General features: G+C 42.9%; 1 protein-coding gene across 1 annotated transcript in view; it reads right to left on the reverse strand.

Annotated features, from left to right (window-relative positions):
• Positions 1-23124, reverse strand: part of SYNE1 (spectrin repeat containing nuclear envelope protein 1) — a 2361447-nt gene that overhangs the window by 932136 nt on the left and 1406187 nt on the right. Inside the window, exons 74-78 of the mRNA XM_078648775.1 lie at positions 18538-18714; positions 17372-17637; positions 9977-12137; positions 6117-6454; positions 3815-3959 (exon numbers count right to left, since the gene is read on the reverse strand). Of these exons, the coding sequence (XP_078504901.1) occupies positions 3815-3959; positions 6117-6454; positions 9977-12137; positions 17372-17637; positions 18538-18714 (3087 nt within the window). The remainder of the gene's footprint in view (positions 1-3814; positions 3960-6116; positions 6455-9976; positions 12138-17371; positions 17638-18537; positions 18715-23124) is intronic.

A 23124-nucleotide genomic window follows, 5' to 3' on the forward strand; every position in this document is an offset into this window, starting at 1 on the left:
CAGAGCCGCCGCCGGCACAGCTGAGTGCCCCGCGCAAGGCAAGGGGTCCACTGATACCCCAGGAAGGGAAGGAGGAGGAGACTCCAGCGAGGCCTGTAAAGCCGCTGCATATGTCTCCATCTGGACTCTCGATGCCCCATTGCTGGGAAATAGTGGATAGGAGGATGACACGAGGGGCCGCATCACCAGCGGAGAGCCCACGCCCCCGGTAGGCCAAACACCTGCCCCCGGGGACAAAGTGCAACACTTACCCATCGGGGAGCGACGCTCTTGTGACATCGGACAGGGGCGAGGACAACTACAACGGCCGTTTCTGAAACCGTCTGCCGAGGCTGATTGAGGGGATTAAGCCGACCTTAAGAGATGCGCCGAGAGTAGTTTCATCCGGCGCTCCCGCTGCAACTTCGGCTTCAACTGTTGGCATGCCTCACAAGCAGTGGTGCTGTGATCTTCCCCTAAACACCACATACACATAAGACGCCCACACGACGTGCAAGTCTTGAAGCCCAAAGGCATTCGCACACTGTCCCACCAAAAAATAGCACAATGAGGAGAAAAAAGTGGGCCAGAGCAGATACCGGACCTGCGTTGCACGCGAAAAAGGAAAAAACTGACGTAGGCGCATCGGGGTGGGACTTATGTGACCTCGCTGACGTGATGTACGTGGACGACGCCTGGGCGGAGTCTCGTGATGCTGCCCCACACCCGGCGCGCAGGGATGCTGTGGCAAAAAGTTTCCAGACCTAGTCTCTTGCCTGGGGATAATTCTACGTGAAGGAATCTGCGGCTAGTAGTCTCTATCAGATGTATTTATTAATGCATGCACCCAGAGATAGTAGTACTACCTGAACCCTACTAGACTTCTAGTGTGCTGCCTTCACAGACACACTTTTGACCCCTAGGAGGTGAGAGTAGCTCTCTCAGAGGTCAGAAGCAATGCCTGCTTTGGATAGAGGTGTTATCACCACCCCCACCAGGAAGGCTGGTAAATCAGCATATCAAGGGAGGAGGTTTCAAAGGCATCTGTCGCCTTTGATATGTGACCCAAGGCTTCCCCAGACAGAGGAGATGCCACCCACTGCCCTGGGCCTATCTGGCCCCAGGACAGATAAGAAAATAAGCTATGCAGGAAGTGTATGGCACTTACAGGGTGGACACATCTCTAGGGTGAACAAGCCTAAAGTGAACATGACTTTAGAAAGTCCACCATCATGTGTGTGGTGGAATTAGGAACTTTGGAAAAGGGTGATGCCCCCTCCCCAAAGGAAGTGGTCATTGACGGGGTGTACTGACCCCAGGGGTAAGTAGCCCATTGGGTACTATGCCTCACTCCCCTTAAAGCTCCTAAATTGAGTATTTAGGGAACCCCTGATACCATCACTTTAGATTTCAACAAACACAAAAGAAGGAGAGGGCAAAGATGACTGCTGACCCGAGTACTGAGGAGCGCAACTGACTTGGTGCCAACCCTGCCAGCCTACTTGCTGCACCCGGCCCTTATAGAGAAACTGACTTGTTCTGCTGCTATGCAAACTTCAAGAAAACTGAAGGGCTGCCAGTGCTTCGCCTATTGCCAAAGAATCTCCCTTGGAGTAGAGGAGCTACTCCCCTGCAGCCGTAGCCACCAAAGGAGCCGCGCCTGGTACACCAACCTACCGCCTATGCAGATTACGGATGCACCAGCCACCCAGGAAGAGGAAGCCGTGCTCCTACAGGTCAAAACCATTCTCCCTCCAAGTGTGGGGTTGTCAGGACCGACGGGAGTCACACAACACCAATACCTGGGGTACTGGACCTCTTGCAGCAACCAAGGCTTGTTGTGACCAGACACCAACGCTGAGGAAAAATGACATGCACGTCAAGAGACTTCAGGGACAGTGAGACCCACACTGAGAGTGGCCAAGCTGTCCTGTTTTTTCCTTTTCTGCAGACTAAATACAAAGTAGGGAGTAGACTTCAGCACCGAATATGATGCCAAAAGACACAACTGCACTTAAGTCCCACAGCCTGAGGAGAATTGGATCAATGGTGCCCCTGCATGCCCGAGGATCACAATGGTTGAGCCCACCCGTGGGTTCCCCCGACTGGTCCTCCAGTCCCAGCTTGCAGCTTTTTTCTGACCACACCATTCCCAACTGTAGTGAATGGAACACTCAATACGTAACACACCTCTGCACCTGGACGCCCTAGACCCTCCCTAGGTGACCTGTTGGTGTGGCCTTGGACCTTGCCCCATGCTCACCTTAAGTCCCAGAGTCCAGTAAGTTGGTGTTAATTGCCTTAATGCAGTACATGTTTTCCCCCATAGGATAACATTACTGCTCCCAAAAAATGCAACTTTTGAAAACTGAAAATATTCATAACTTGAAAAGTATTTACCTGATTCTGATGATCTTGGTATCTAAATTTATATAAAACTATGTGTTTATAAATTGGTGCCAAATTTCTTTATTGAGTGTGTGTCTCACTTACTGCCTTTGTGTGTGCAATAAATGCGTAGCACTATCCTCTGATATGCCTAACTGCTCGCTCACACTACCACCAAAGAGAGAATTTGGGATGTCATTTGTACTTCTGTAATTCCTTTGCAGTTTGGCTGGACTCTTTACACAGTGTATCTCTTTCTGGTCAACTACATAAAGAGCCAGCTTCCAACATATCTTGATGCAGAAAACAAAATAATTCAATAGGGTTCTCTTCTACACAGCTTTTCCTTTCTTTGTTCTGGGGAACCCCACAAAAGCTGATCGTCCACACAATGTTCCTTGGGTACGATCAATGTAAAAGCTCAAATCCCTTTAAGGGTCCAATCAATGAAGCCTCTCCTCCTCTTTCGAGGGGTGAGGGGGCAAAGTACAAAGGTAGGGTGACACACTGACGAACATGGAAAAGAGTAGCAATTTTAGGCAAGAAGGCCTCTCAAGTTATCAACATCAGCTTTTCAGGAACAAAGATAGTCCTGGGCGGTAGAACATTTTCAGGATCCAGACTGGCACCCAGCAAGTGTTCTAGAGTGAGGTATCTGCAATTAGAAATATTCATCAGAATCTGGCATGTTGCATTGCAAAGAGGTGAGAAACACTGGCTCCAATTTCTAGCACTACACTCTAACTGAACATTGTGATGGTCCTGCCTTGGCAAGAGTTCAATTCTGGTTCTTTTTAATTCCCAGGTCAATTTCTCTTTGAAAAAAGGAAGCACAAGGCAAATAGTCTTGATAAAAGAGCCTTTGACTATTTACAAGATCCCCTGACAGCTACTATATGGCTTCTTCTTTAAGTCATTGATTGTGTGAGAAGGAGTGAAGTCACTAAGTACCGTGAAGGAATTTTACAACCAACTGAGATTATAGGGAAATTGATTTTTTCAATATATTCAGCAATATTTGTCCTTATATTGAAAACAAATTAGTGAATGGTATTGTCTGTGCATAGCTGTGATGAATGAACTTGTCCCACTTTACAGACCCTGATCTTTGGCTTGGATTTTAACTTTGATTATAACGTTTAAAAATGAGAGAGGCAAATATACCATAATAAGGACTGCAATCATTTTTGGTGTTGCTACTTTAGAACACTGGCACATATTTGGGCTTCAAGTAACTTTAATAGGCAAGAAATAAGGTTATCAAAATACTCTGAGGTTTCCACTAGAAGTCATTATGTGCCAATGAAGCCTAGACTTGCAGGGTCCATGACATAACTCTATGATACAAATGAAAATGTCTAAATATTATGTACTCCAACTATGCACTCAAAAAGGAGTTTAAGTATCATCAAACAAATTATATTTAAAACAGCAAATCACATCATACCTTGTGTGCTAAAAGTCTTTCTTCTGCTTTGTGACTAGAAATGTCCTTGGCAACGGAGAAGTCAGAGAGTTTATGTTCTGCCTCATTCATCAATTCAATCAACAGCTGTCTGGCATTCTGGTATTCTTGCCACTGAACAGAACATCTTTTGAGACAAAATAGTACAACATAAGTATCAGAACAGTAGAATGGAAAGCCATGCTTACCTTTCACATGTTACGTTGATGGAGTTAGCTGGAAAAGGCTGTATTTCAAAGGATACTGACCGGAAATATTTATTGGGTTTAGATTACCTATCATGAACAAATTGATCATAAAACAATGGACAATGGTTAATGCTAATGGGTTTTTGTGATGTTGTGGTTGCAGCGTTTACAGCATAATTGTGAATCAATCAATTTGTCACACGTTTTTCTCCAATTCGAAGATTTCACACAAAAACCTTTCTAGGTAAATGGATGAAACTAATACTTCCAGAGAATGTGTCACATACTTCTTTAGCGTTGCATGATTATACATCGTTACCACCTAATTTGGTCCTCCAAGTGCATAATCCTAGAGATGTGACTATGTTAAATCTGCAGGGCATTGGAGGGTTGTCATTCCGATAGTAAAATCTATATTTCACAAGGGACCAAGAAATATGTTCCATTTTTCACAGATTCCTGTGAAATTTGGTGTTTTATCACAGAATTTTACGCAACAAAACCACCTATCACAGATTACATCATCCATGATAAATGTTATCTGAGATGGCATCAATAATGGCATTTAACATGTCATAAGTAATGTCATATGTGAGGTCATATTTAAGAAAAGACAAGGGAACCCAATGGGTAAATAAGGACCCTGGGTACGTACTATGTATTGGTAACAATGGAACAGATTCACACCCTTAAACCATTGGATTACATTTGTGTGAATACTGTCATGGATAGCTTGTCATGTATTTTGATTGATCCAAAGCATCCTTTCTCGTTTGCCTGAAATTCCTTGTGTCATTTGTATATGTCCTTTGTTTTATGTAACTGGATGCAGGACTGCGTCCCACTCTATTGTTGGTTGTTTGTTATTTTGTTGAAAACATTTACATTGATTCATTAAACTTGTGTGTTCGGCTGGACACCGTTGAATATAGTACTAATTTTAGTCTATATTTATCACTGCTTTACATTTATGTTTTAAGGACCATTGTTACCAATACATAATATGTGAGGTCATAAGCAGAGCATCATGGTGACATGAGTTACGGCTACTTTCCCTAACTGCAATTTGTGATTTTTTTTCTGTGAATTTCTGGTATTTGTTTGATCTTATTTCACATATCACATCCTGGGACCGGATTAAACCCAGATCTGTGACTGGAGGTGAGTTGTTGAAAGTTTCAACATTCTGTCCATCATCTTGTTGTGTTTGCTATGTACGTCCAAAGTGGCCAAGGGTATGCCCAGATGTGAGTCCCTTGCTCTCTGTGCCACTAGATTCAAGCTAGCCTGGCTGATGAGGAGTAATACTCGAAAACCGGTCCCAGGATGCTTGTTTCTGGTTCAGGGAGGACCTGGCCTGGCAGTTCGGGCTGGACTATTCCCATGAGGAACAGGGTCAAGACTGATTTGCATATGGCTGGGTCAAAACTGGGGTGGTATAGTGACCAAAAGAACGATGGATTAAACTCAGATCTGTGACTGGAGGTGAGTGGTTTAAAAGTTTCAGCACTCCGTTCATCATCTTGTTGTGTTTGTTAAGTGTACAGAGAGCATATACCAAGCTGAAGGATTTACTAAAAAGGCATCAGAATTCTTGATAAAAATGCCAGCCCTACGCAGACAAAATGTTATAACAATATTTTATTTTTTAGACTGCGCTTGAAACCGTTCATGTTTATATGGGCAGTAAATAACACATTCTGTTTTTACCCAATTTAGTGTCCACCATTTACTGCCTGTGGAAGAATTAAAGGCTCAGGATACAAATGAATAAACTGCAGATTGCTGCCTCTTGAAACTCTGCGCTTGAAACCGTTCATGTTTATATGGGCAGTAAATAACACATTCTGTTTTTACCCAATTTAGTGTCCTCCGTTTACTGCCTGTGGAAGCATTAAAGGCTCAGGATACAAATGAATAAACTGCAGATTGCTGCCTCTTTCAGCAACAAATATTTAACTCACTGAGCTAACCTGCCAGCTTAAAACTCATAAATTACTAATTTCAATCGTACTTCAAAGGTCACTGAGAAAGCCATATGCTTACATTGTTATTGGATTAATGCGCATTAAGGTTGTGCACTGTGGATAACGTACCTCTGCAGTATGTCGTGTTGGCTATGGGCCTCCTGGGTCACCTCCTTGCTCCTGCGCTGCAAGGATGCCACACTCTTCTTCAGTAGTTCTATTTCTGTAGGTTGTGTGAATGGTTCCTGCTCAGAAACTAGTTCATGAAGTTCTTTTAGAAGAGACCATAACTTTTCTTCTGTGCTGAAAAATTCAGTGTGAGTTTTCAAGCGTTCCATGGAACTCTCTACATCTAAACCATTGCTTGCCTGCTGCAACAAGTCATGTGCATCCTCCAGCCAGTCACTGGCAGACTTCATTGCTTGGCAGTACCTCTGACACAGTGAATATACCTTTGATAACGTGGCCTAAAACACAAAATGACATAGATATCTGCAACTGCTAAGGAAAAACATTTAGTAAAATGGCAGTCTAAAATATTTTTAGATAGCAAGATATTCAAATGCAAACTTGCAGACATTTTTCTAAATAATGAAAAATATACCTATACAAATTAAAATGGGACCCTTTTCTCTGTGCCATTAAGTGATCATAAGAAATATCAAGTATTGTTAAGAGGCTGACAATGGTATTTTCAATGTACACTCCTACAGCTCCACTTACATACAATTTATGAAGTTTTTCTTGAGCCCAGGTGCAATGAAGCCTCAAATTCAATTTTAGAGGAGATTACATTTTGCCTCATGGGCACGTCTGGGATAGGTTTCTATGTCTTACAACGTGCTGTGTATGTAGGGCAGCTAAATGTAAAAGGTAGCCATGGGCTGGCCTGGTGACTATTCTTTGAAATCAATGAGAAAAAAGTAGGATTTATTGTAAGCTTCTCTCCCATTAGGCTGAAATGAATGTTTACCTGTCTGCATGAGGCCAATGCCTTCAAAACCAATGCCTTCAAAAACCTTTGGAACCAGCATGCCAATTCCTGCTTTTGAGTTTGAATATGATCAGTGGATTCACTGATAACTGTAATATGTTTTTTTTTAATATATTGCGATTACCTCAATTGCAAATGCAAATAGGGAATCACAATGTGTGGTTCCCTAATGCTCATGCAAGAAACCTTTCCTATATGCGAACTGTGCATGTAGGAAACACTAATTAACAGCAATTTGAAGTTGAGGTTAACCATGTGCCTACTTTGAAAAATGCACAAAATGCACACTTTATTGATGCATTTCAGTTTTGCGATTAACAAATAGCGATTTCCTAAAAATCCCTATTTGGTATTCTGAAAAATGAAGTTTGATGCGTGTGCCCCATTGTCATTTACAATACCAACAGGTCAAAGTTTTGAAAATGCGAGACCTATTGCATTGCAAATGCTTATTTTACATTGTTTTATATAGCGCAGAGTAGGCCTCCAGGGTGACGTGGCTCTGTACAGAAGAGGTTTTACCATAGGTAGAAGCAAGACCATGTCAGTGAAAAAAGTAATTTAAAGGCAGGCTGGAATCCAATAAACTGTAGTTTACAAGTAGTATTTTTAGAACAAAAACTAGATGAGTTTAAATTGAGAAGCACGAGACAGCTGTAACTATAAACAAATATGAAAAAATCACCCAGAACCGAAATGTTGATTTTTACATGCCCTTAAGTGTTTACGACATGCAAATTATTAGCTCTATAAAGGTGTTTGTCAAATTATATTCGTGTCTGTGCAGTGACACAGCAAGGGTGCAATCTACCCTATTGCAACAGAAGAAAACAGGTCTGAATGTTGGTTACTAAAAGCCGCCATAACTGGGATGCAATATCTCATCCCTGGGCATCACTTCCCCTGCTGCTCTAATGATAGTCCCGTCCATGGATGAACGGTGAGCAATCATTACTTTGACACAAACGGGTGCACACGTGCAATTTGTGCGTGTTGTGTCTTATGCTGCAGCTGTGCAGCTAAACCCATGAGCCAGCGGGATGCAGCACGCGCTAACACTGAAAAGAGCGAACACAAATACTCCAAAGACGTACGCACAGCTTTATTCTCGGTATTCGAGTGCTAATATTACGTTGCATTCTTGTTGCGTTAACAAATGCAGCTGAAGTGTTTATTCCACTCACACTTTTCCTACGACTGCGTATGATTATGTATTTCAGGACATTAATGGCCATCACAATGCAGCACTCCACACATGGACGTTTTTCAATGGTTTGTTTTAAAGCTTCCTATCAAGCAGAGAACAAACGCAGTGTGCTACGACGGAGTAGATTTACAGCTCATACACGAAAGAAGTGTTGAACTAGCTAACAACACATCTTCTTCTTTATGTCTCCAAGCACTAATTTATATAACCAGACTATAACTAGGCAGATGGATTACTCAAGCTCTACTGGCAGAATAGACTGTTAGACCGTGTATTTTAGGCTCTGGTGTGAAAGGCTAAGGACAGACTATGTTTTACCTAAACATAGTACTCCGGCGCAGAGTGAAGAGTAAAATTTGATTCTAACATTGGCCAGCTGAATGCCAAAATAAGTACTGCATCCCTTTACAAGACGACAAAAGGAGGACAAGGCCTGTGAAACAAGCAAGGATAGCGGCAAAGTAGACTGTCTTGTGGAAGAGGCCGGTCTTTAGGTCTGGTTGGGGTTGAGGGGAGGGGTGAGAAACATACACAAGGGAGACAGAGCCAGATTAAGGCTGTGGTGGGGTGGTGAGGGATTGAGATAATGCCAGGCGCCCGGCTTAAAGTGCAAGCGGGAGCCCATGTGCTGCCTGCAGTAAGAGAAACTCATTTATGAAAATAGTGTTCACAGACTAAAGAAGGCGTACTGTGTAACAACTAAAGTAAAAGGGACAGTCACCTTGGGAGATTACAAATGAAGACAAGGCACTACTAAGGAGGCACAAACAGGCCTACTAAGTAATCAGAAGCCAACAGTTATGATGGACAGTGGAGTGGAGTAGTGTGGCTCACTGGTTAGAGGCGGCAGGCCTGAGAGCAGAAGTCAGCCCGGGACCAGGGTTCAATTCCCGACGCGGCAGGGTCGTGGACCTTGGTCAGCAGACTCGATAATTCTCGCTTCGGTGCTTACTATAATCAGGGGTTCCACTCGGCAACTCTGGGCATTAGCTTGCCTAATCTCCACAACGGCCCCACCAATTCTGGGGATGCCTGGCTCCACCTTGGGGACTCCCAGCAAGGGACCATCCCACAGGGAAAGCCAGGACGGGTTCCCCAGAGTTATACAGCGCCGGGACGCCCCGTTGCTGGGGCAGCTGTGCGCTTTACAAGTATACTACATTTACATTTACAATGACACAAGCCAATTGCAAATATGGGGGGAGAGTGGGTGGGGTTTCTATTCCATACTTTAGTACAACAAGTCTCGCAGAGCAGCGCATGCACACTGCCTCTATGCTCGACCCAACAACATACGTTTGAAGACAGTCCTATATGTGGAGTAAATATAATCAATTAGAATGTTGAACAGAAGCCACTGTCCAATCGTCTAAGTCTTACTCAAGTGAAAGTTGCTGAAGCAGTGTCTGGGGAAAAAACTAGATTTTGAAATAATATTTTGTTTGTCTGTTATTACAATTTCTGTGTTGTTAGCCTCAAGACAATCCATGCACAGCATGTAGAAAAACTATCACCAAGTATGAACTAACAGGCTCTGGCCAGAGAAGTACTAAATGGAGGACTAAGATGTGCTTAATCCTTCCAATGTGTCTAGTGCCAAGCTTTCCAGTTCCTACAAACACACAAACAGAAGACCAGCAGACTAATTAGTTTGGCACTCTAGGGACAGAAGCATAGGTTATTGGGAATGTATTCAGACAAACTGCCTATACAGAGCACTCGTCTTTGTTATAATTGAATTTTCGTTTCAAATCTATTCAATGGACAAAAGACTCCAAATATACTTGCCTGTTTTGTTGTGATAGATCCCTGAAGTTCAGTCGCCAAAACAGATAGTTCAGCAAGAGTGCTTTCTAAATCTGTTGGAATTAGTTCATTAGCTTTCAGATATTTCTGTTTTTCCCTGTTGCTTAGGGCATTCATTATTCTCAGGCTCGACTGTACCTCCTCCTGTTGAATCTGTACCTTCCTCATTTCTTCCTGAATGCTTTCAAGTTTTAGGTCCACACAAAGGGTCCCACTGAGCTGGTCGCTAGTTTGCCTGAGCCAGTTCAACGTGCGGCGAATTTCTGTTTGGAAGTCCACACTTTGCACCATTCTGTTTTCACATTCCATTATCCGCTCTCCTACTTGTAAGTGCAAGGACTTCAGCAATTCCTCCCATACCTGCAGCTGATGGTCAGCTTTCTCACTGACAGCGGGCTCGAGTTGAGGTGACAGCTCCTCCATCTGCTCAGAGATTCGTTTTAGAAGAACCCCTGCATCCTGAAGGCCACCTTTCAAACCATGATAGAATTTCAGTTTCTCTTCTGCTGGAAGTGTTTCTTCATTGACTTTTGACAATTCCTTATTCACAGCTTCAAGTTGCACTTCAAGATGCGAGCAAAGTTCTTCATGCTTACGACAAATATCACTGGTGTCTCCCAACTGACTTACTTTTTGCTCTATTTGTCGTTTCAGTTTGTGATAAAGAGCAACAAGTTTTAAAATCTCGTCAGGTAGCCAGGGCTGCCCAGTACTGCGGAAGCCCTCTTTTTTTTGGTTAAGCTCATCCACTGCCACACCGAGGCTGATAACTTCACTGAGAAGGGCTTGGTAGTCCTGTTGAAGTGATATGGCATCTTCTACTTTAAGGTTGGCAGGTGATTTGTTCATGTGCAAAAAGTGCTCCTCCAGTTCTGTTAGTGCTTTGTTTGTCAAATCAATAAGAGAGGCATATTCTTTCCGGGCATATACGACTTCCTGTATCTTAAAGAGTTTCTCTTTGGCTAGTGCAATAATGCAGTTACACTGTTGAGGTAGGCTGTTCAGCTTTTCATCGAGGTAAGAATGGTCCACTTCATTAAGTGATGGCAAGATCTCCTGCCCATTTTGCTGTAGGGTTAGAAGTAAACCTTCATATTCTGGAGCCTGCTCCAGAATTTGTAGATATTTTGCTAACTGGCAAGACAATTCGAAGTCATCATTCATGAAATTAATCTCTGGGAAGGTGAGAATGTCTGCTTGTTTCAACCAATGGCACACTTTGTCCAAATCTTCCTTGAAATATTTCCTGGATGCCATGCTCTTCTCCAGTTCTAACACTCGTTGGTTGCATTTCTGTAAAACCATTTCGTAAACACTCTGCAATTCCTGAAGTTTCAGTAGGACTTCGTTCTTTTCTTGCTCTGTCACTTCTTTCATGAGCTCCCTTCCCTGAGACCAGAGGGAAGTGATGTCACTCTGGTTGGCCTTCAAGCTGGCCAGGACACTTTTACAGATCTTAATCTGCTTGTTTATGTCATCTGGTAGCAGACAGATGTATTCCTGAAGCATCACCTTCCTTTCAAGTTGCTGAATTTGGTTGACAGCCTGATAAGCTGCCATGAGAAATTGTACCTTTTCAGACAATGCCTTACTCAGGTGTTTTTTCCTTTGGTTGACTAGATCACTGAGACAATCCACATGTTTCTGTGCATCAGAGAGCATCTTTTGCAGATGCTGCCTCTCGCTTAGGCCCAGGTTAGCCATGACTCTGTCTGCATCCTTCATAAGTGTTTTAAGGAAGATTTGTTTGGCATCTACTTCATTGCATATAATAAGGTGATCCATAAGAATACTCTGAGCTAAATCAGGAGGTGGGCTTTGCTTGAGAGCTTCACTCAAGCTGGGATGTTGCTCCTCAGCCCACTCCATCAGCTCCTGAAACCCTGAGTGCACCAAGCTCAGTTCCTCTAAGGTGGTCACCGAAAATAGGATTTTTTTTTTCACCAGTTCCTCAAGTTGCATCCAGCGTTGCTCAAAATGTCCGGTCTGTTCTTTTGCCAGTTCTTTGTCATCTATATTCAGGTGTTCAAGCACTTTCTGCTTCTGCTCTTTCAGATCATCCAATACAAACCTTTGCTCCTGCATCAAGTTTGCTAATTTCTTTAAAGCTTCCAGGTGTGCAGCAGTACTTTCTGCATCAGATCTGTGAAAACAAAAGAGTACATGAATCGTGGCATGAAACTTCGCTGTATTTACCTAGAGTCAACAGCCATGCCTAAGGCTTCCTGCTGTCTCCCTCTTTCGAAGTATGAAAATAGGCAGTTACAGTGTCTTTACATCTCACTCTCCCGCAATAATCCTTCCAATTAAGTTCTTATCCAAAAAGGCTGACAACACAAGTGTTACTGAACACCGAGAAAGTTCTAGTTACTCAGTGGCTTCAGCTGGCCCAACCACACATCCAATACAATAGCCATACTAGCCTCCTAAAGCCTCCTCATTAGGATTCCATCAATGAGGTTGATTATCAAGTTCTGTCTGACGCCTTCGCTTATCCACAACTTTCTGCTGCCTCGTAGTTATAAACAAGCCCAATAAGTTACACAGACATTGTAACGTCCTTTAAAAAAAATATGTTGTTTAGGTCAAGCTTGCTTCACATCCCAAAATATTACTGTCTGCCATGAAAGCCAAGAACTTTTATTCATAATCATGCTTATTTTCAAGGCCATCAAAGCAATGACGAAACAAACATGGTCTGAAAGATTGCTACTTGTAGCCTGGTAGCTATACAAGAAAAACATAAGGGCATGTGGAGAAGCGTGGCACAGTGGTTAGAAGCGGCAGACCCGGAAGCAGAGATCAGCCGTGGACCAGGGTTCGATTCCCCGCCTTGGCGGGTCTCGGGCTCAAAAAAATTCCACGGACTTGACAATTCTCGCTCTGGTGCCTACTCGACTCACGGGGTCACACTCTGCGACTCTGGGCAATAGCTTGCTTAATCTCCACTACGGCCCCTCGCGGCGGGATGCCTGGCTTTCACCTTGTGGATACCCTGCCGGGGTATCTCACAGGGGAATACCAGGACGGGTTCCCTAAGCAAGCGCTTAGATACTGTGTGAAATCAGTGATTTGCGCTATATAAATACATGCACATTTACATTTACATTTAGTGAATTCTAGTTCTTCGATTGGTGAAGATTAGCTTATAATGACTCTGCTGAAATCTATTTTCTCATGGTTTATTTCATTTTATTTATCAAACCTAACATTTCAATGATATATCAAAAGCTATTGGATCACATTTGGCCAATCAATATTGTATGGCATGTCAAAATAAGCTAATCAAAGAGCCAAAGGAAAACTACATTTTTCAAATCCCTCTGGATAGTACACCGATTCCAAAATGTTCGTAGTGTTTTCTAAAGATCTTATCATTAACTGTGGCTTATTTATAGACTTTCCACCTTAAGCTGTGATTATCTACTGTTCTCCAAGCCACAATATTTGGATTAGGCAGATCTTCAGGCTCTTTATACTATTTAGGCTATATATGATGAATCAGGCCTAATCAGAGTTGTTCCATAGATGAGTGTATGGCACGATGACTGCATTTACCTTCTCCAGTACTGCCCACCAGTTCTTCTCTTTTCCAGTCCACAAGAGATAGTAAGTATCCTGACTGAGATACTTTTATTCCCAAAATGAAGCTTGAACACTAGATTTCCTGCCACACACCACTGCTAAAACGTGCTACATGCCTAAAACTAGCAACTCTGATCACCCACAGAAGAATCTCAGTTTGCTAGGTAAGATCTAGCAACCAGAGCAACAGATGGGTTGTTTTGTATGAACTCAAATGCTTTCCCGAAAAATGGCCTGAATTTCTACCCCACCATTAAAGTTACTGATACCAAGATATCCCTAGCTCCAAGAGTAGGGAATATCCAGGCTGTCAGAATCAGTAATTCCAGATCCAATTCTCCCATAATTTCTCAATTTTCCCTCAGCTTTTCACATGGCATGGAGATTTAGGTGCTCTAGAAGCTCTGTGTGGATACAAAAGAATCACTGAAAACACTACGAATCTCATAATTCCGATGGGGCCAGTGACTACTGTTACCAGCCCCATAGGAATTAAAAAGGCACTCTTAATTAGCCACACTTACAGTTGTTTAATTAAAATAATGGCAGTAGCACTGCATTGTATATCTCTTCTTGGACTCATTCAAATTAAAACCAATGGGTACACATTTAAATATTATAGAAGCAGCTAAAAATTGTAGGAAACTTGTTATGTGTAGGAAGCTGGCTCTTTATATATCAAAATTAGATATATTGTTTAAAGAGCCCAGATGATCCCTTATGAGTGGACAGGGCTTGCTCTAGCAATTCCAAGGTGCTCTTCTAGGGGGGTAGTGTGGTCGAGCAGGCTTAGGCTTATCTTTACCACTTCACTTCACTTACCATTCCCCCGCTGTGCTGTAGAATTCCACCCGTGCGTGGTTTGGACGGCCCCCGGCCGTCCTCCGCACACGCCCACTGTGATGTCAGACGGCCGGGGACCGTCTAACGCATGGAAGCGGGTAGAGGAGTGCAACCAATTTATAAAAATAACAAGTATATTTATATATGTTTAGGCATCAGAAGCAATTCGTTAGTTAAGTACGTTTTTAAATAGTAATTCTTTTCAGTGTAATTTTTAGAAGCTGCAATGTTATCCTATGGGAAGAAAAGTCAATAAGGCATCCAGGCATTACAGTACAGCAACATACGGGCCGAATATCCAGGAGTTAAGGTGAGTGGTAGGCAAGGTCCAAGGCAGCACCAGCAGGACACCACCAGTGGCACCAGGACGGCCGGGTGCAAAGGTGTAAAACAGCGGCAGATGCCCCTGTTACTAGGGATCGGTCTTCACGTAAAGAGACTGCAGGCTCAGACTGGGAGGGCAGTTGGGTAGACCCAACAGAGGGGCTCAGGCCTCACGATGCTTGGGGACGTTTGGACAACATTGGTACTCTTCTCCACGGACCAGGTGCGATGGGTGCAGAGGCGGCTGTTTTTTCTTCCCAGGAACAGTCGTGGTAGAGGGGGCCAGCTTGCATAGACTGCAGGTGACGTCGGAGTAACCACGGTGGACTCGGTCTCTGGAGGGCGGGGGGACCACGATGACACCATTTGCTCACTTTAACTTGGGCTTGAAACGACAGGTGCAGTGATGTCTTCTGGCGTCAGGTTTCTGCAGTCATGAAGTCCTCACAGGGGTCTTTGGTTGCCTGCAGGATGCAGGGAAGCAGGTCCACTATGTCTCAGGAGGACTTCGTTCCTGGGTGAAGTATTAGCAGGTCTCCTGGGCTTTGGGGATTCAGCAGCTGAAGGCATGTTGACTGTTGGTGCAACTGGCGAAGTCAGCAAGCAGGCTGGCAGGGTTGGTACCAGGTCAGTCTTTGGGTCATCAGGTCTTGCAGGATGGGGGTCTTCATGGCCTTCTTCATCGTTCAGGTTGGTAGGATCTGATTCCCTGGTGCCAGGGGCTCCCCAAAATACAGATTTTTGGGGCAGGAAGGATGGTAGCCAATGGGCTACTGACCCTTGGGGTCACTACGTCCCCTATATGGCCACTTCCTGTGAGAAGTGGGCATAACTCTGTCCTAGAATTCGAAAGAATGCCATGACAAAGATGGCTACTTCTGACAAAATCATCTCCACCTCAGCTTAGCCCACGTTAAGGGTGGTACTATCCTGGAGGTGGCACGCCTACCTTACTAGCTAATTTTCCACCTGTCCAGGTGCTAAAGGGGCTCTGGACAAATGGAGTCAATGTCCTCTCATGTGAGGGGGGCTAGATTCGCATTTCAAAGGCAGCAGCTATTTGAAGCTCTCCTGTCATGTTGTGTTTTCACTTTTGTCTGCAACAAAACATGCAGCCTGCAATGGCAGTCTTGCATGTGTTTGGTGAAGGGTCCGTTAGGGTGGCACAATTCGTGCTGCAGCCCCTAGAGACCCTCTTTAGTACCTCAGGCCTAAGTACCAGGAGTGCCATTTACTAGGGACTTACAGAGACTGCTAAATGTATTGTCAATCGGGGGAAACAAATATACAGTTTTAGGGAAAGAACACTGGTACAAGGGGCCTGGTTAGCAGGAACACAGTCAACTTCTGTCAAAGTTGCATCAAATACCAGGCAAAAATTGAGGGGGGGTACTGCAACAAAAAAACATTTTCCAACAAGGTTTAGCATGTATTTTACTGAATACATCTCACAGGTTTTAAGGCATAACGCTTTACTGAATTTCCATATTCACTTCTGCACTAAAACGTTATTGGTTGTGATGTTGTTTTCACCTGCAAAAACGTTTTTGTTTTTTTTAAATATCCTCCGGTTCTAGAATAGATTTACAGAGACATTTTAATATTTAGTGCAGTACCAGAGAGATCCAAGAGTACAATCAGTCAATGTCAATGCCACAAAAGTTATAATCACTGGAGTTGCGCCGTCATCAAATGCATTTGTTACCCTTAGTCCCTTTAGATATTCTAGCCAGGATGATTGCAAGACTGGAACAGTGTGGAAGATGTCTGTGAAACAAATGCAGAGATAATGGGCTTCAATCAAGAACACCTTTAACAACTTACTAAGATCTCTAATTTGCTAATGCAATTGATAATATGCATCCACAGATTTTTCATCTATTAAAAGATTGCCTTATAACTGTCTGCTTCTCTGAATGCGAAACTTGAAAAATTCAAAAGAAAAACCATTTATTCAAATGATCTGGTTAGATATCTGCATAAGGGCCAACATATGTCCCTAAGTATAAAACTATTTCCTCATCAATGCATACCGAAGCAAAAGCAGAAAATATGAGTACATTGAATGAAGATTGCAAAAAGTGGCATACGTCCTAAAACATGTATGTCTGTGCTCAGGTTTATATAGTCTCCTCGAAGAAAAATACCTTGTTTCCAAAATATGTAGACTGTTTCATCTTGAGAGTAAACGTGAATTTCAGACTGGGAGATGGGGTGAAGGAAGCGACAGCAATCTCCAATAAAAATCAAAGATCAAGTAGGAAAGACCAAATATTTTGGAGTGATACGAGAACATCATACTTTGTGCTGCATTAGATTCACTTGTCTACTAAATATATAAAGCATATCTGGTTTGTCCAATGTAGTAAGTTCATTCTTAATGATTGTTTTGCAATTTATAGCTAGAAACTATGTAAACGTTGTGAACAGATGAGCACTAAAATATAACAGCCCTATTGGTTAGTGAAACATGTTCCACAATGAATCACTTCCTATTAAAAAAGGTATCCTCTAAGTGTGTGTGGGTAGATGTCAACACCTCAATGCAAATTATCAGGTTGGATGCAAATATGCCCGCCACTCAAATTTAGATTTATTAAACTTGGAAGAAGTAAATAGCCCTACCTGGCCAGATTGTCCCACTCCTTGGTAAACTTCTCCAAGAAAACTTCCACCACGTTCATTCGGTCATGGTAATCCCTTGATCTTTGAAGATCCTCTTCCCTCTGCCGTAGCAAGTTGCCAGTGCTCAAGCACAATTCCAGCCACTGGTTGTTAACATGCCCGATTTCCGTGTGCTCTTGAGATTCTTGTCCGTTCGTCAGTCTGTTCACTTTCTCCATCCAACTGGTTACTGCACTTTGTTTAGCCTGCAGCTTTTGGCTAAATTCCTATTATTAAAGGAAATCGACATTGTGTTTGCTTAATATATAAATTCTATAAAATAACTACTCAGTGGGTCATTATGTGTAAATACAGTACATTTTAAAGCTTCTTCACCTGTCCTTCAGTATTCAAGTTATTAGATAATGTCTATTAAATCAATTCTATCATTCAAATATAATTATGGAGCTCCAACTGCAGTTATCATTTGAGAAAGACTGAAGTGAGATGTGTTCGAGAGAATCATTATCTTTGTAAGTGAGTTAAAGGATGTATTATGGCATAAGGTACTTCTGAGAGTGACGCTATAGGGCACTGGTAAATAATAGTCTGTGGGAGGGGGTGCAAGAAGGCTGGCATGTTGGCAAAGGATGGTGGTTCTGTAGACCTATGTTGGAGTTTGTGAGCGTGTACTATGGTGATTGTTTCGATGTATAAACGTAGGTGTATTGGTGAATGATGGCACCTGTGCTGGGTGTATGATGGTGTCTATGTGAGCTTTTGATGGGGGAGTATGGATATTTACTAGTCGGCGTGGGTGTAGGAATATGGATGCGTGGATGTCTGTAGTGTGTATGTGGCCTTACACTGATGGTTGTACATACATATATAAAGAAGATGTGCAGACACAGATTATGCTGTTTGGAGGGCCTTATGATAGTGGGTGTGTTGCCACATGATGTAGTTAATGATGTGCTATATTTTGTAGTATGATACTTTTTTTAAAAAAAGATGTGCGACGGGACAATGACAGTCTGTCGGAAAATACAAAAAAATGGGCTGCCCTCAAGTGGAGGTGCAAATTCTGATGGTTTACTCCTGTAAAAAAACGAGCGCATTAGTGAAAGACAGGGCTGTGGTTTATAACAGATGACCCCTTCAAGCCAGACATCATTCTGTGGATTTACCTTGACCTGCTGCACCATGTTCTGGGCAATCTTCAGTTCTAGCTCAGCACGCCGCCTCTTCATGTTTTGCAGTTGCTGCTCTGCATCCTGGAAATAGCCTGACAGATCAGCCTTCAGTTGCTTGATGTCTTCCCAACCATGAGCCAGGTGCTGAAAATGCAGCATCCTTTCTTCAATCTGCAACAAAAATACCACACAGCACCGTTTTCAAGCTGTGTTTTTTACCGGTGCAGCAGGCACATAAAGTCCTTTAATTTCCTATAGCTAGTTAAGAGCCAGGGAAATACAAGAAACAGACAGGATCAAGGCAAAAGAATATTGAATTTAAACATTAACATCACTAAAGAACTTGACCTAGACAGATACATATTATGGAGCTCCGGAGCAGCCACCACACAGGGATGCAAATGGACTCCTACGGCAGCACATTGTGTGCGCACCTCACCATTGAACCAGGAGTCACTGGATGGCCTCCCCTCCCAGGCACAACTATGGGTGTGCCACAAGGGTAATATCAAGATTGTTTTTTCTCTTACAACAGCTAAAGAGTATTACACATTTGATGAATTGGAAGAGGACCTGGAAGACACAGATTCCTGTGACGGCTTAACAATTATCTCCTAAATTACCTGACAAGCTGCAGATGGCATATTAAATGTCCACTTTATTTGCCTTGGGGACCATGAGGGCCTCAGCTACAACTACAATGTAATACAGAACCCCATTTAACATACTTAGGCAACAACTGAATCAGCCCCGGCATGAGGACACTACAGACACGTATACATGTCAGAAATCTTCTACATTTGGCGGTGACTTGGTCACAAGTTAGGCGTCCACGTTCCTGACATACATTGTTTTATATTATTCCCCTTTGGCACTGTAATGCCTGCACATATTTTCCCTTTGTGTAGTACATATATCTTTACTTCTAGCTTTAACTATTTATGAGTCATGAAGGATGGAGATGGGTAGTGACCGGTCTGTATACACCCCGAGGAGATCCTCTGCCCCGACTGGCAAGTCCTTATCACACCTCTATTCACTTGAACTAGTCACAATGTAACGCTTGCCTGGCATTCTTCAGTTGGAAATTTCTAGCTGTTTCTTTGAATGACCGTTCTGTCACTGGCCAAAAAGTTACTGTTTGGGTGGGCAGGATTTCTGGGGGTAGGGCCTACTACCACTAATTCAATAACTACCTCAGATTGGCACATTAATTACCTTGCTTTGTGATCGATGGCACAATTGAAATTTCCCCTGATCAAACAATATGGGTGCTACCATAGGGACATGAAGTCTAGGACAGACAAGAATATTGAAGTTCATTTAGTGGGATGTATGTCAGTAAAACGTGATAATTTTGATCGCGATACTTCACAACGCAGTTTTCACAACGCAAGTCGTTACAACGACTTGCGTTGGTGGGTACTGGATTGTGGAATGATTTAAATTTCTATTCCAACTCCAGCCCACGTAACAGTAGGGAAGGTGTTGGAATAGAAAATCAAACTATTCCTTAAGCGATAGCGCCATCCAGCGCAAGTCGTAGTAATGACTTGCGTTGTAATGGCAGCGTTGTAAAGGACACGCGGTGTAAACACCGCATTGTAAAGGATGTTTCCCCATTTAGTGCATTCAGCTGGCCACAGGGTCTCAAATAACAATTTCCTTGACCTTCTATGGGGACTTTTCCGTATGAGAGGCCACTATAAGTGTAATGGATGTGTTGTTTTCAGATTCAAAACCAACAGCAAAGTTTTAGATGTTATCACTTTGGAATTGAAAAACGTTTCGAATTGTAACACTGCTAATGTGCTCTATTGAATATGGTGTCCTTGCCCTCTAATCCATATTGGTCAGACAACCCAGCTGAGAAAGACATGTATTGGACAACATCGAGGCAGAATTTGTTTTGCAGTAGCCACTGGCACTGGCCCTCTTGCATCGCATACACTGAGAATCAGCGCACGGCCAACTATATCAGATGGCAAGGACTGGATGCGGCAAAGATGCACGAGTGAGGAAGGGAGCTCTCTCGTTCTAAAAAGAGTTGAATGTAAATGAATGACCAAGAGTGATTCCATTACAAATGGTCTGAGCACTTTTGAGGAATTGAGAGGATTTGTTTCTCTACCTCAAGATTAATATGTACTGAATTCCTATAGGAACAGAAAGGATTTGGGTTCACTCTATGAGCATCATGGACTTTGGTCTGGTACAAGGAACCATACCTGTGTTGTAACTATCAATGTATTATTATGCACGATGCCTTGCAAATGTGTCTTTGTTTCAAATACTGAGCGCCAACAACACAGCCCTCCACTCACTTCTACTCTCCCCTCTATCCATCATTGGTCATTTGGTACTGTTAAATGTGCTTTTAGAAACTGCTTTAGGCATAATAATGCGTACTTATCCCTGGTTTAAAATTTCATGTGACATAATAGGCACTATTAAACAGTCCCACGTTTTACTCCTTGACAGCGCATGTTGAGGCATGAAGCGCATGAAACAATTCAAGCCTTGTTTTGGAGCCATCTTAAACGCTTTTCCAAAACACGCACTCACCCTCCATCACTGACAGCTGCCCTGCGCTGTCCTCTGCCTTGTCAGGGAACTGAATCTTCACAGCGAGCTGCCATTCAGTGGAGCTCATCCAATTGAATATAACTCACTAACTGCGCTCATCGTCGGCGGCAGCTTCCAGTTTATTCAGGTGTTAGCTACATCCTGAGCCATTGAGCTTATCAGGGATTGCCCTGGTTTATTTATTTATTTCCCTGGAATACCCACCCTGTTTTTTTAGGTCGAACCTAGCGCAGCGCGCATGCGCTGAGCTAGGAGAGGGCCTCTTGGAATCACTCCAGACTTTCCAGAGACTACCCTGTGTGGGTCGGACTCCTCCCGCATATTCCATTGGCCTTTGCGTGTGGCTTTCAATAATGAAAGCATGCAAATGGCTAAAGACGGGTGCATATCCCGCCTTTCCTCTAAATGTTCACTCCCATGGCCTTTGGGTCTCGGGAGTGAGCAGTGGCGTGCAGGATGGCAGCTGGTCGTGGATCAGGTTACTAATTTAACATAGCGCAGTTGCTTTCACTTTTGCGGCTGCGCTTGTTATGGAAAGGGGTGTCCTGGTCTCCTCTCACAGCTCCTGCTTCGGGCCTCCCCCCAGGCACTAGTTACCACATGCTGTTACACTTAACACTTTCTTCACGAACCCCAGACACTGGTCTACATTCTTTGTGTGCTTCCTCGACTGCATTTTAAATGCCACAATTTGTACTTATTGTTGCAGGCATAACAGCTATGGACTTCCCTTGCTGCATTTCCCCAACCCTAATGGCATTATTTCTTTTCAGTTTAACTTCTATGTGAGCAGCTATAGACTTCTCAGAACACATTTACATGATTATTTTTTCTAGCCAGTGTTGCAGGCATCACAGCAACGTAACACCCTCATTGTATCTTTATGGGATTTTTTTACACACCTCATGCCCTAAGAGCTCTGTAGCACAATCTTTTTGTGCTTTACCTACTGTACTACATTTTCTTTACTGTTTCTGGTTTGTTTTTATGGCACTAGGGGTCCTAATGCACCTTCTCATACTTCAATGCTTCCCAAAATGTTATGCAATTGAGTGTATAGCTACGGACTTCCCAAACTGTCTTCGGTAACATTTTAATAGTCCTGGAATGTAATTGCACTGTGATACACGTACACCATATACCATTGTCTAATTTATGTTACAGTGCGTACTGGCTCTTTAATGTTGTCACTGTAGACCCAAATTTAACTTTCTATTTTAAAGAAACTGTGGCCTACGATACCGTATTTACAGGATCCTAATTTCTATTCAGTGTTGCAGGCACTAAGGCGATGGAATTTACCAACTGAAAATCCCCCACCATAATAGAATTCTTATTTTGTTTGCATACTACGGACCAAGCAGTGCCAACATAATACTACTCAGTGCCACATAATTACACACCACATAATTACACTCTACTCAATGCAACATAAATACACTCCAGATAATACCACTCAGTGCCATATAATTATATGCTACATAATTACACTGCACTCAATGCAACATGCACTCCACATAATACCAATCAGTGCCACATAATTACACTCTAATCAATGCAACATAAAAACACTCCACATAACACCATTCAGTGCCACATAATTACTCTAATCAATGCAACATAAAAACACTCCGCATAATACCATTCAGTGCCACATAATTACTCTACTCAATGCAACATAAAAACACTCCACATAATACCACCCAGTGCCACATAATTACACGCCACATAATTACACTCTACTCAATGCAACATAAATACACTACACATAATACCACTCGATGCCACGTAATAATATGCCACATAATTAGACGCTACTCAATGCAATATAAATATACTCCACATAATACCACTCAATACCACATAATTACTCACCACATAATCACACTCTATTCAATGCAACATAAATACAACCCACATACCATTCAGTACCACATAATTACAAGCCACACAATTCCACTACTCAGTGCAACATAAATACACTCCACATAATTA

The sequence above is a fragment of the Lissotriton helveticus genome, chromosome 6, assembly GCF_964261635.1.
Source record: "Lissotriton helveticus chromosome 6, aLisHel1.1, whole genome shotgun sequence".
NCBI lineage: Eukaryota > Metazoa > Chordata > Amphibia > Caudata > Salamandridae > Lissotriton > Lissotriton helveticus.